This window comes from Oreochromis aureus, linkage group 1 (assembly GCF_013358895.1).
Source record: "Oreochromis aureus strain Israel breed Guangdong linkage group 1, ZZ_aureus, whole genome shotgun sequence".
NCBI lineage: Eukaryota > Metazoa > Chordata > Actinopteri > Cichliformes > Cichlidae > Oreochromis > Oreochromis aureus.
In genome coordinates this window covers 14,716,959-14,730,302 of record NC_052942.1, presented here as the reverse complement: position 1 = coordinate 14,730,302, position 13,344 = coordinate 14,716,959, and the positions used below count along the sequence as shown (strand labels likewise).

General features: G+C 42.1%; 1 protein-coding gene across 2 annotated transcripts in view; it reads right to left on the bottom strand.

The window, feature by feature from the left end:
* pde8a (phosphodiesterase 8A) overlaps positions 1-13,137 on the bottom strand; it is a 52,520-nt gene extending 39,383 nt beyond the window's left edge. The window contains exon 1 of one of the 2 annotated variants that reach the window (XM_031728854.2): positions 11,598-13,137. In XM_031728854.2, coding sequence (XP_031584714.1) covers positions 11,598-11,750 — 153 coding nt within the window. In that variant the 5' untranslated portion in view covers positions 11,751-13,137. Of the gene's footprint in view, positions 1-8,538; positions 8,609-11,597 lie in introns of those variants that run through there. The other variant, XM_039608458.1, reaches the window with a different exon arrangement.
* Between the last annotated feature and the right edge of the window lie 207 nt (positions 13,138-13,344).

Here is a 13,344-nt window from a genome sequence, read left to right as displayed (position 1 = left end):
CCTTGGTGACCTGTCCCTGTTTCTAACTGGTGTTCCACACATTGCAAGCAATGCTTCAGATTTCCCAGAATCCACCAGGGTTGTGTGAACTGCTGGTCCAGTGCAATGTCTGCCATTTACAGTGTCTGTGCAAAGTCAGAGTGCATGCTGCATTCCCTCATTTCATGACGTGCCCAGGACTGCCTGCATGCATGCAGTCGCTGTATCCATCACAGCCCAAGTTTGTATGCGATCTGTGCAACACAGCGCCAAGGAGAGTAACTGAGGCTTGGCTGAGCAGCAGCTCATGCCGTCAGGCCAAGTGATGAGGGTTGTATGAGGAGCAGTAAAGAGTCGCATTCATGAAACTTGGAGAGAAACACTTCTTATGGCTGTTTACTACACTACTGCATGCCAGCAAAGACAGATCACATCAACACAGGTCCAGTTTTATGCATCTCCTGTGGCTGGATTTTTCTAAATATGTCCATTTTCCAATCATGTTCCATCATTTCAAATCGCCCGAATAAACGTATGTTCAAAGTGTGCTCACACTATAACCACACACCATCTGTTTTTTTTAGGATCCTACAGAACCACAAGCACAATCCAACTTTAAAGTCCTGATCTTTAAAGGCAGCATCGACAAACTAAAGAGGAGAAAGTGTGTAAGATCAAAGGGTAAACGTGGTCATTTATTTATATAGGAGATATTTAAAAATAATAATAATAATTTAAAAAAAACAAAACAAAACGAAACTTGAGAGTACTTGAAATATTTCAGGTTGTAAAACTCCATATCTCACACAATGGCATATTTGATTACACCTTCCCTGCCTCATAAATAACTGCTTCTTTCAAACTGCACAACTCCTAATTTTTTCCAAACATGTTAAATATTATGTTTTTGTATATCTACCACCAGTGCGTGACAATTAATTAAAGACAGACCCACAAGAAGCTGAGCACTTTCTCCAGTGTTCACCTTCAAGGTATTTCTGTCCTTATCCAGATTACCATGAAATCCCTGTAAGACCTGGTCAATCCTAAGCTATCCAGGGCTCTGGGGCAACCAAAACCTCCCCTTCTTCCAGTGGCCTACTTCAACACTAGTACAACTACACTGCAGGCCTGTTTTACTTTCCCTTATGTTCACATCTACTCTTCCTAAATAACGCCTCAATTTTATTACACATTCTTCCTTTCACCCCACTATCATTTATCAACTGTAAATCCTCTACTTACAGCGCCTGTCATCAGTGTGTTATCTTTACTGTGAACCATGTGCAACTATTGATCAGGTGCGTGTTATTTTTATTCCTCCTTCTCAGTCCAGGTAAAGCCAAAGGCCAGTGAAGCAGAAGGACTGCCTAAGTTGGACACTGCCCGGTCCAGCGACACTACAGCGTGCTGTAATCTTATCGGGAACCTTTCCATAGCAGTCAGCCCCTCCTCCTTCTGAGCCCAGCCAAATACATGACAACAAGTCCAAACAACAGGCACCACAAATAAGAATTGGGAATCATTAGTGTACAGTAACTTTCGTGCCAGATCCATACCCAACAGTGCAATCTTAATTACCGCACCGGCCCCATGGCCTAAAGAGAGGATTAGAATTAGAAAAACATGCACTCCTGCTCCATCTGTAACTCTGCCTGACTCCAGCCCTCCAAAACAGCTTATATGTTAGTAAAAATATCAGAAGTGGTTCTCCTGGGCTCCTCAGATGGCTGGAAGAGCATTAGATAATCACCGGACCCCCCTCCGTCTTCTTCGCCTGCTAAAACAGGACCACTGATGTCACTGTTGCATGAGGGATTAGTGAGCGACACGAGCTGGGGCTTGGCACACAAACTATACTGGAATCACAGACAAACATACACACAGAGACACGAAACGCTGAATAAGGATGCCTGCATGCCAACAGAAACATTAAAGGGAGTTTGTAAGAAACACAAAGACATGCGGCCCAGTGTACTCCTAGAAAATATGCAAATACAAAGAGGGAAAAAAAGTTTAAATAGACCGACAGCAACTTCCCGTCTGAAGAAAACTAATATTGTTATTGAATTATTTTAGAAGTCACGTTTCCCTTTGTGCACATTTTAATTACCACTGTAAGGACCATTAAAAGAAGCTCTACTCCTAATAAAAGTCTAAATTATTTGGGTTTTACGCAGGGGCGTAATTTCCAGGGGGGTTAGAGGGGTTATGACCCCCCCAATAATCAGACCCAACCAATATAACCCCCCCAATGAAATTATGAATTATCTTGCATAAATAGGCTGTTGATTTTCTTTACTCATTTCAGGTATTACCAGCAAAATAGTTGCATGTTTAATCATCTGGGAATTTACCCAGATTTATTTATTTATCTAGGCAGAGATCTTGACCCCCCCAATGTTCAGTACAAAGTTACGCCGATGGTTTTATGACCACATCACTGGAAACACTTTCAACTAGTTACTTCTCGAAATTCAGACTAATCAAGTCAGGTGGATGTCAGATATTTCACTGGTGGTATTTAAATTAAAACCATAACTACATGTAACCATAACTTTTCAGTTGCTTGTATCATTGAAACCTGAGCAGGTTTTTCAACTGCTGACGTTTCAACTGCTTTCTTTAGGAGGACATTATAAAAAGAAAGATTTTAAAAGGTTTATACTCACATACACTCAATGCTGATTTAAATGGAGAACTGGAGATTGCAATTTAATCTCCAACATATGTGCTGTTTATTTTATTTTGATGTCATTTACATTTAGAGAGGATTTAGTACATCTAATGCACCCTTTTCCATCTTGAAAGTGCACTCTGCACAAAACCCATTTCACCTCATCCAATATTATTGGTAAATAAATAAAAAAAACGTATTTGTAAATGCATCGTATCATTAAACAGAAGCTGTTTAAGACAACACAAGTGTACAGAGAAAATTCTTTCTAGCGATTAGCAGGTATTTCTAGGGCTTGCCATTTTCCTACGCACCCAAGATGACTGATAGTAGGTAGGTAACGAGTGATGTGACGCAATATTGTTAGGTAACCACTCAAAAAGGTAACACAAAATCTCCCTTATCTTTATGTTACTGATTATTCTTCCCTACACATTAAGCAAAAATTGGTTTCTTGTACACAACTTGTTGCCACTTAAGGTAGAAAGGCAGCCTTGCAGCTCTTCAACCTTCCTGACTTTGTTGAATATTTAAGAACAATATTTCACAACTATAAGCAGCTGTTCTTGTTACAGTGCACACAGTAATACAGGCAGTCTGTGAAAGAATGTCATCAGGCAGGTGCAACAGGTATGATAAATGGCACGGGTTCTCGTGAACGTCACGCAGGAATGTTTCACTTTTGTCACTTCTATTAGAAACATGTAAACATGCTCCCCTGTCATCAATGACTTTTTTATTAGGGCGTGTCCTTTCATAGTTTCCACTGAATCATTTTCTACTCTCCTAAAGTGTCCAACAGGCAGTCTTAGAGGTAGTTTCAGTGACTGTTTTCAAACGCTGTTTTTGGAAAACGCTTTCTGAAACCAAAACTGGTAAGCACCTGGAGTAATACCGTCTGTCTTGAATCAACCTTATCACCTCAAAGCCAAATAATATGAAGCCTAAAACCACTGTCAAGTGTTCCAGCAAAGGTTGCGCCAAAGTGTCTTTCTCTGACATGCAAAAGTAGATCAACTCGATAGGAGAATCAGAATGGAAAAATTACTTTAATATTTGGGTATATTCATCTTGACCTTTAGGAAGAAAAGGCGGTTTTGACATATCAAAGTTTCCGCAACCTAGACTTGAATTTCTCTGGGGTGGGGGTGTTACGGTAGAGCTAACCAATACTGACTGGCTCACTCCATGTTTTTGAAACTTAGCTACAAATTTTATTTGCATGTCACGGTCGAATGGTTTGGATTACAACAGCTCTGTTACAATCAAATAAGACTTTGACGGGATCAGTTAGTCAAAAGAGGGTGCTGATTTGAACTTGCCTATAAAAACCAAAAACTTAGTCGGGCGTTGGAGTGAATTTCTGCACCAGCCTACATGTGTTGTTACAAGCACGCAATGGACACTGCAAAAACAACGTGCACCATCTGCACTCCGCCCCACCGACACTGTCAGGGCTATATCAACTGAGGGTACAGTGCATCTCAAGAGCAAAAGACAGAATAGACTCCAGAGAGCTCTGCATCATAGTTAATGTCCCTTTAAACAAAGGAGGAGGAGAGCAGCGCTAGTTTAATGGGGTGCACAGCAGGTGAATGAGTGTCTTGTGTGTTTACCATAAGCTGAAGGCCTTTTTGCCTTAAATCTAGTCAGCTCAACAATTATTTAGTGAAAAAAAAGGCAGCAGAAAGAAATCAGTGCCTCTGGAGCACTTTGATTGTAAAATTATTTTTATATCAGTTGCCAGGTTTTGCAATAAAATACCCATCAGGTTTACAATTCATTACTAAATCTACCGATTTTTGGTGCTTTGTATATCCTGCCCCAGAAGGAAACCTTGCAACAGGCAGTACTGCAGTCAACCTTTCTTCAGTATATTCTGGCAGCGAAGACAGGGGTGTGATGAAGCGTGAAAATGTCCAAAGTACTCCAGTAACCAGTTGCTATTAACATGGCTGTTAGCTTTGTTAAGATGATGTGCTGTGTGTGGTTACATCAGGCCACAATCACTACGAAAGGCTCCATTCCAGAGCAGATTCACTCCTGTGGACACGGACGCTGTCCAAGACTGATGACACACGGGTGAACTTTTCCTTTGGAAGAACAATGATGCTGTGTTTTTACACTGTGTGCTTTTCATAATCGCTCATAGGTGTGGGAGTGGGACTTCAAGAGATTAATGTGTAATATAGAGGGTCACAGTAGTGTAGTATCCTAAATATTCATTCACATGAAGAAAAAAAAAAGGTGGTCAAAGCAGAAAATGGTGATAATACTACCAAGCCAACAAAAACTAGAACAAGCTAAGGTTCAAGAAGAGAGACGGCACAGAACCTTAAATATATAGAAGAGTATTTCTAATACTGCGACTCTTTAAGGAATCTTTATGGACTAGTTGTTGATGGCTGTAATCAGTCCCCTCATAAACAGCTATTTAGTCTAACATAACATAAAGACAAGCTCTAGCCAGAAGTAGCCTGTCTTCTGACCGCCTCTCTAAAGCTCAACAGTTAAAATGTTGCATTTCAAATAAATGGTAAAGTTGTGTCAATGATCAGAGCCAAGAAATACTCCATCACACAGTCCACAGAACCACAGCTCACAGGTTTGACCCTCTGGTTTCAAATAAAATAAGCAAACAGCGTATAATGTGTTAATTTGTGACCTTTGAGGGTGCTGCTAGAGGTTTGTAAAGTGTCAAACTCGTCCTTTAAATCCTTGTAAGCGGTTTTCTGTTTGAAAATCTGTTGCACGTTAAAATGCAGCACTCCAATCATTAGGCTCACGTTCGATGCAACCTGCAGAAACTATTTCACCTGCCCTGCCATGCCTCAGTGAGGAAGCGCATAGATACTTTGTGCATTCAGTATACAGCTATTTTATTTATAGGTGGGAGTATACTTCACTGACAATATCATACCGTTTTATCCAATAAGATAACATTATTTCACTTCAGCTTTTTTTTTTCCCCCAATTGCCAAGCATATTAACATTGTCGCTAAATCCTGATGGAACTTTTGCCATAAGACAAAGTCAGTCTGCTAGCAGTCGGATATTAGTCTGCAACTGAATGGGGTCAAATTGGCGATTTGCAGTGTAAATGGTCAGAAGTCTTCCATTTATTGCCCATCTACATAGACAAAACTTTACATAGAGAAATTTAGCAGAAATTCACATTGAACTATCATATTTGTGCTCAGCAACCTTCCTGTTCAATAAAAATATATCCAGAAGACAACCAGCTAGCAGCCGGTTGACTCAAGTCCTTTCTAGTTGTGCTCACTGATAAAGACTCATTCTGATGGCAACATGTTGGAAACCTGCCTGCATTTAAAAATTAAACAACAATTATTTGCAAACCTTCAACAATCTCTCTGAGAATGACTGCAGTCAGTCCAAGTCAGACTGCAACTGTTTTGCAGAAAGGTTGCCTCATACCAGGGCAGATGAGCAATCGCCTTGGGCTCAAAAGCAGTCATGAGTGCACAACACCCTCAATCTGCGGACAACCACTTAGCCACCGAAAGTTGCAATCGGTTGCGGAATGTGAAACAATTCAACGCAATAAACGGACAGTCACCGATTTTTTTTTGTAAATGCAAACAGGCTGCCATCCCATTTCTACTCATGTGACCGAGCCGTTAACTTTCTCGGAGTTAGGAAGTAGTTTTGTCAAGCTAAGTGTTTCCAGTGTTGGATAGTTTTTCTACAGAGCAGATTTGATCAAAATTTGCTCGGCTAACAACATCTCAGGATGGTGACACATAAGATAAGCCCTGTTGTTTTCTTTTATAAATATCTATATTTGATTCACGTGTATCAATGTGATATTACCACACAAAATATACTGTATCGATTTGTTTCCCCACACCCATGTCTGACTGCGCAGACAATAACTTGGATTCTGGTACGCTACACTACGAATATTGGAAGGTTAAGTGTGAAGTGAAAAAGAAATGATGACGCCTCATTCTGCTCCATCCCCACGAATAAATATAATCGACCCATCAGGACAAGTGACAGCAGTGATAGTTGACACTTAAACAGTCAACAGACCAAAGCTATCCTAAAATAATCTGTTTCCAGCCCAGCCAGGCCTAAAAGTCTGGATGCTTGGAGACAAGTGGCATGACTGCATAGCCCGTGCAGATGCTCAGACCTTAGAAAGCCCAGAAGCTGGGCGAGGCGCAATCAAGGAGGAGCATGAAAGGCCACCAGCGGACCAAGGCCCACTCACATCTACATTCCTGTGAGCTCCTGAAAGCGAACAGAGAGCGCTGCAGCAACATAAACACTTGTAGCTCCTCGTTTTGGAAGAATACCATTTCAGTAATCTCATGAAACTATCACATGCCGACCTTATGATACTAAATTCTAAACCTGGAGGGGGAGAAGAACAAGCTTTGAATGTGGCCTTGCTTGTTAAGACCAGTTTTAAAAAAAACAAAACAAAAAAACAAAACAATGGGAGGGTCTGTTTCACGAGTACACGTAACCCAGTATACACCCCACAAGTGAGCAAGTCCTGTGAGATGAAGAGACCCACTGTAGCTACACCTAAGGTGACAAAGAGATTTATCATTTTATCTTAATTTAATTTCTTCATGGAGCGAACACTCAGGGTGACACTATATGAAGTGTTGTGAGCTGCTTAATGTTCAAGAACAGAGTGGTTGTGGGAATTAAAATGTATGAATACTGTAGTACATTTGGCCCTGAACTCTTGGATATCTAATGCTATGCAAACATGGTTGATAAGCACTAGAGCTCCCTATATATCAACCAGAGGACTGTGGTTGTGCCATGTGCCCCTTCTTGCCTCCTCTGAGCTCCTTCTGCTCATGTGCTAGTGGAGATAAATGACATAGCAAAAAAAAAAAAAAAAAAAAAAATCCCCTTGCTGCCCCCTTACTGCCCTTGCAGGCACTCCAGACAGGAAGGGAAACACAGGGACGCTGCAGCTGACATTTTGTTTGAATAAAAGATAACATAAACTTATTAAAGAAGCTTGCAATCTTCCTTTTTCATGCCAAAGTTTAAAAGAAAAATTAGTGCAGAAAAAGAAACGTTAGCTTGACATGTGGGGGAAATACGTATGCGCCCTCGCTTGCCAAGAGCTCAGTTTCATATCTGTCAGTTAAATGTGAAACTACGGTCACAGGCTGGTTGGCTTATCTTGACACAGGGACTGGAAACAGGGAGAAACTGCTCATCCGACTCTGTCCAGATGTAACCAAACCCATTTACCAGCACCTCTAAATCTAACTGATCACCGAGTTTGTTTTGTTTTTGTTTGTTTAAATAATGCTTTATAGCACAGGAACTTTGCCCCAGTGGGATTCAAACGGCCAGCTGTGGCAGCACGCCAGGGGGGAGTGCCATGCTCTGGGCTATAAAAGACCACTGTACATATACGCATGACATCTTTGATAGACCCGGATAAACACAATCCATCATTTGATCCATACAGCAGCTGTAAAGACAAAGAAAACAGCGTGAATACTAAAGTCAACTGAACATAGGCGCTTCTGAGGCTGCTCAGAGGGAGATCAGCAACTATTGTGCATTCAGTCGTGTGCGATTGTGGCAATGAAGGCAGTTAGAGAGAATTTGAAGAGTATCACCTAAGAAGTAAAAGGTATATAATAAAAAAACAAAAGAGAAAGGTCCATGTCTGATAGCCAAAATGAAAGAGAGAGAAGGAGCCCATATCAGTCTCTTTCCTCTCAGGCAGCAGAAAAAGCACAGTGGATTAATTCATCACCATGCGAAGCCTTTGCCCTCCTCTGGAATAAATTACCCAATGACTCTCAACTTAGACTAAACACACACAAACTTGGCCATAGAGAGCTCGCATGGAAACGGCGGGAGAGAATACTGACAAATGCAGACAGTGTGCTCAGGTCGGCGGCGGATCAGGTTGGCGTTTCAGATAAGCAGCAGTTAAATGTTTCTCAGCCGACAGGAAAGAAAACCCCGTGTGCCCCGTCGCCCGTGGGGATGGGAGGGTTAAATGGCGAGGGGGGGGGGGGAGTCTGAGGTATGGCCTGAGTGATACCACTTATGCTAATGCACGCAGAGGCTGGAATCAGGCCGTAAGCAAGATGGCATTGCTTTCCACACACTTGTAAGCTTAGCACCCTTTACTGCCCTTTTTCATTCATACTAAGAGGTAACTGTAAAGCTGATTTTACATTTGCTGTTCTGGGGGGGGGGGCTACTTGATTTCCTTGCGTGGGGGGCAATCAGACTGGAAAAGTCAAGGCCAGATAAATGATGTTGTGTTTGGCTAAGGTCTCTCTTTCTCTCTGTTTAGGCCAACACATGCACACGCACACACACACACACACACACACACACACACACACACACACACACACACACACACACACACACACACACAAAGCCTACTATCACAGGACCTTGTACTTGAGCCTTATCATCACTAGAGCAGCCCAGATGGTAACGTACCCTTGACAATAGCTCACATCACACTCCCAAACTTCTATTGGGTCCTTCTCACGCTGTAGATGCCTGCACATGTTCTGATCCTGCCTCCCTCACTCATATGTAGGTATAAAACAAAGTAAGCAGAGTTACAGCACAGATTTCACATTTGCCTAACACAGTTTTGCAATGAGCTAAATGCGTACACTGCTGTACTTACTGCCAGTTGTGTGTATATTTGGAAGAATATTATTATCCTTCAGGGCACGAATGTGTGTGTTCTGTTCAGAATCACAGTGATTCAAAGCCGAAGCCCAGAACATATAATAATAAAACAGAAGAAGTATTTGACATTAAATTGTAGTGATTTATATGTCAATCCAATGTACTTATAAAAAATAAATAAATAAAACAAGGCTGTATCATATGAAACGATATGAAACACTCATCATCACAGGGATATACTTTACAGTGTAAATGTTTTCTTGCTCATTAGGTCTATTTTTCCAAATATTTTCTGAATGAAATGCAAGAAATGAGTGCTTTTCAATGATATTGCCTGAAAAACTGCTTTATTAAATCAAAATGCTGCAGGTGTCTGTTATTGGTCATTTTTTTTTAAGAGATCCCCCTCCCCCCTTAAAAAAAAAAAAAAAAAAAACTACAACAAGCAGAAGTGGTGTGGATTCCCCAGGCTTGGATGCATCATGGCGAGCTAACGCACGTGTGGTTCTTAATGAATAGCAACCATAAAAATACTTTTTCTGTCCATTGCGGTAAAAATAAATCCGGCCGCTTGCTCAGAAAATGCGCGGCGGATCTCGGCAATGACACCTTACAGAGCAGGAATTAACCATTTCCAGCACAAGAAGATTTGTATACCATTAGTCTAACTCAATCAGGGAACTAATTCAATCAGAGTCACAGTGGGCGTTTTGACGTGGGGGCATCTGTCACACAGACTTCTCACTGCATCCTGGGGTGACATTTGGCCACAAAATTCAGCTTGACAGAGGCCCTCAGATAGCCCGCGGCCTGTCGGACAAGCGCACACTTTCCCATAAACACACAGATACACTGCTGCACTACTAAATTCACAACATCCCACCTTCTTCTTCTTTAAACCAACGCTTTGTGCTTACAGACGCCTGCAGATCTACACCAAAACAATACAGTACAGCCCAGCTTTGACTGCATCATAAATGTGCCACCAATGGACTCTTCAGAGACACGATGACAGCTCCCAGTTCTATATTGCTCAGGTTTTTATGCTGACGAGGTTACGCTTTTAACCAGGACAAAAACATAAAAACATGGATCTTTATGTTTCAGTTTGCTGCAAATAGTTACACCTATCTGACCCCAAAACACACATCTTAATCTGAATAACAGAAATTGTTATGTGCATGTGTAATCTCTTACACAACAAAAAAGGCCAAAAACAATCATCCTGATTAGAAACACCTATTTAGTCCCTGAGTGGAAGCAGGCACGGCCTGTTTTGTTATATTTAGTGTAATTATTATTGGTCCAATACACAAATGGGACTGTTACTTTTTTTTGCCAGTGATGAAACACTTTCGATGAGAGACTTTCTGGTGTAATCCTACCGCCATCCTTCTCATTACCCACTTTCCCACTTCTAGCGCAAAGATCCCTCTGCACGGTCAAAGTGGGTACCGATAGCTGTTTGTGTAGGTTTTTGTGCATGAAGTTTAGACAACAATAAGATTTCGCAAGAGAGGACATCCTACTGAAAAGCATAACTGGTGGAAAGGTGAAACAGAGGCCAGAGCTAAGTCAGCTGAAAACAGCTGAAAGAAACACGTTTGACAACACATGTTGCTGCCTTGCGCTTAGATTTTTTAGATCTGTCGAGTCCAGCACTTCACAGTAGATATTTAAGGACTAAAACACACACACACACACACACACACACACACACACACACACACACACACACACACACACACACACACACACACACACACACACACACACACAAAAAGAGTGCAACAAATGTTTGCGTCATCCTGAAACCTCAAAGAGAACAATACCTCAGGGTAGCGCGAAGGGCTTTTGACCCTACGACCTTCCACTGAGGGTGGCCTATTTCCTCTGAATTAAAAAAAAAAAGCAGCAAAATTGCAATGTCCAGCACGGAAATTTAGAGTTTGAAGGGAGTTGCGATGAGCAATGTCTTTCCAACAGGTCATATATTGTAGTGACTGTGCCTGTTGGTCTGAAGAGTCAGGTTTCTAATGGCTTTAGAGTCATCTCCTCTCCCGTCTCCATGGATTTGTGTGTATTCCTTCTTTAATATTTCTATTCAATAACTTTTTTAAGTAAATAGACCGTAGTTTATAGAGCAGAGGTTTTTTGTTGAACAGCTTTAGACATGCATATACACAAACAACTGACTCTCTCACACACATACATACACACATAGTGGATCTGTGTCTGTGTAAATGTAAATGAATGTAGAGTCCCTCACCTTGCAGCTAGGGGGTTTTAGGGGTAGTCCAGAGGCAGGATTTCCTTGATGCTGAGTGGTATTAGTCTGCTGGGGTGAGTGGGAATCCTCGGACTCTTTTCCACTGTGGTAGACCACCCTATCAGAGATATGAATACTTGAAGCACAGCCCATGCTTCAACCCACTTCAGCCTTTTTTTTTTTTTTCCTTTTTGCGCAAGTGCTTTACTTTGAGGCTACAAGAGTGTCATTCGCCCTCTTTTTGTAATCTTACAGTCCACTCTTCCTCCTAAGGTTCATACTTTTTTTTTGTTGTTTAAATATAGGCTACATATATATAAATATATATGTAAATATCATCTAGGCCACAGCAAAGCCGGTTCTGCAATTGCTCTAACACAAGGCATGAATAATATATTTTTCTAACCCCCACCCCCGACCAGGAAGCTGATTTCCTCCCTCTGTTTTTCACATGAAGTTAATTGGAGAGCTTCAATCAAAGCAGCTGTCTTGTCCTCGAAAACTTGGATTCCGTTATTCTTCCGCTGCTCAGATCCCCATGGACGATTTATTTTATTTTTTATTATTATTATCCCTCACTCCGGCTCCTCTTCTCGCCTTCCTCGTACCACATCACCATTTTCTCATTTTTTTCTCCCCCCCTTCAACTTCAGTGTTATCAAGTAGGCCTAAGACACACCATGCAGTTCCCCCCTCCCCGGCCAGCTTTCATGCAATAGTTTTATCCATTTTTTGCGGCCAAGGTTTCATGTGTAGTCGTCCTCCACCACCTCGGAGCCATCAAAAATGATGCCTTGTCTCTCTCTCTCTCTCTCCCCCCTGTCCTCTCCTCTCCTCTCCTTCTCTTCAACAATCCGGTTGCCCACTTCAGCTCAAGACACGGGCCCATAAACCGGTTCTCACGACACTTTGCTCCAGTCCTGAGCGGTTCATCATCAACAGGCTGAAATATTCACACTGCAGAGCGTTATTCTGGCCAGTGGCTCCGGTGTCAAACAAGCTTCGTGAAGCATACTGCCCGACACAACACTCCATTTATCAGCCCCAAATCACCAATTTTAGGACGCGGAGAAATCTTGGTGGATGGCTCGCAATCTCCATTCAGGCATCCGCTGGCCGGCTGAGGATGATCCGCCTGATATAAGAGCTCCAAACCCGGGTTCAGTAAAGAGTGTTAGCAGGCTCCGCGATTTTCTGTCATTCTGGAGGAGGAGGGAGAGAAAAAAAAGGATGTAAAGGCTGTCAGAGAGTAATGTTGTGAGGTACCACCTCTGGAGAATGCGATCGCTCTGAGAGAGAGACACACAGAGAGAGAGAGAGAAAAAAATCTTTCCCCCCCCCCAAAAAAAAAGACCGCTCCGTGTCCACAAGTTTCAGATCCGAAATCGGGCACGGCAGGATTATTTGAGGTTGTCGAGAGCGGAAGTAAGGCAAGATCGAGCTACATAATGCTGATTTAATGTTTGTCTTTTCTCTGCCTTTTCTGGCGTTTGCCCTTCCAATTCTTCAGCACTGCTTGACAGCGGCACATCCAATAAAAGCACCCGCAAGGATTGACCTACAGCCTTTACTGACGTTAATGCAAATGAGCTGCGCGCAGCCAATCAGAGGCGCGCTCGCCGCCGCTGGGCGGTCCTCTGCTTTCCGTGGGAACTTTGAAAAGAGGAAAAAAGAGCCCTGGCCAACCAACGCTGAGCTGGCTGCAGGTAGCCTTACCTTTATTTATTTATTTATTTCATTTCTTTAT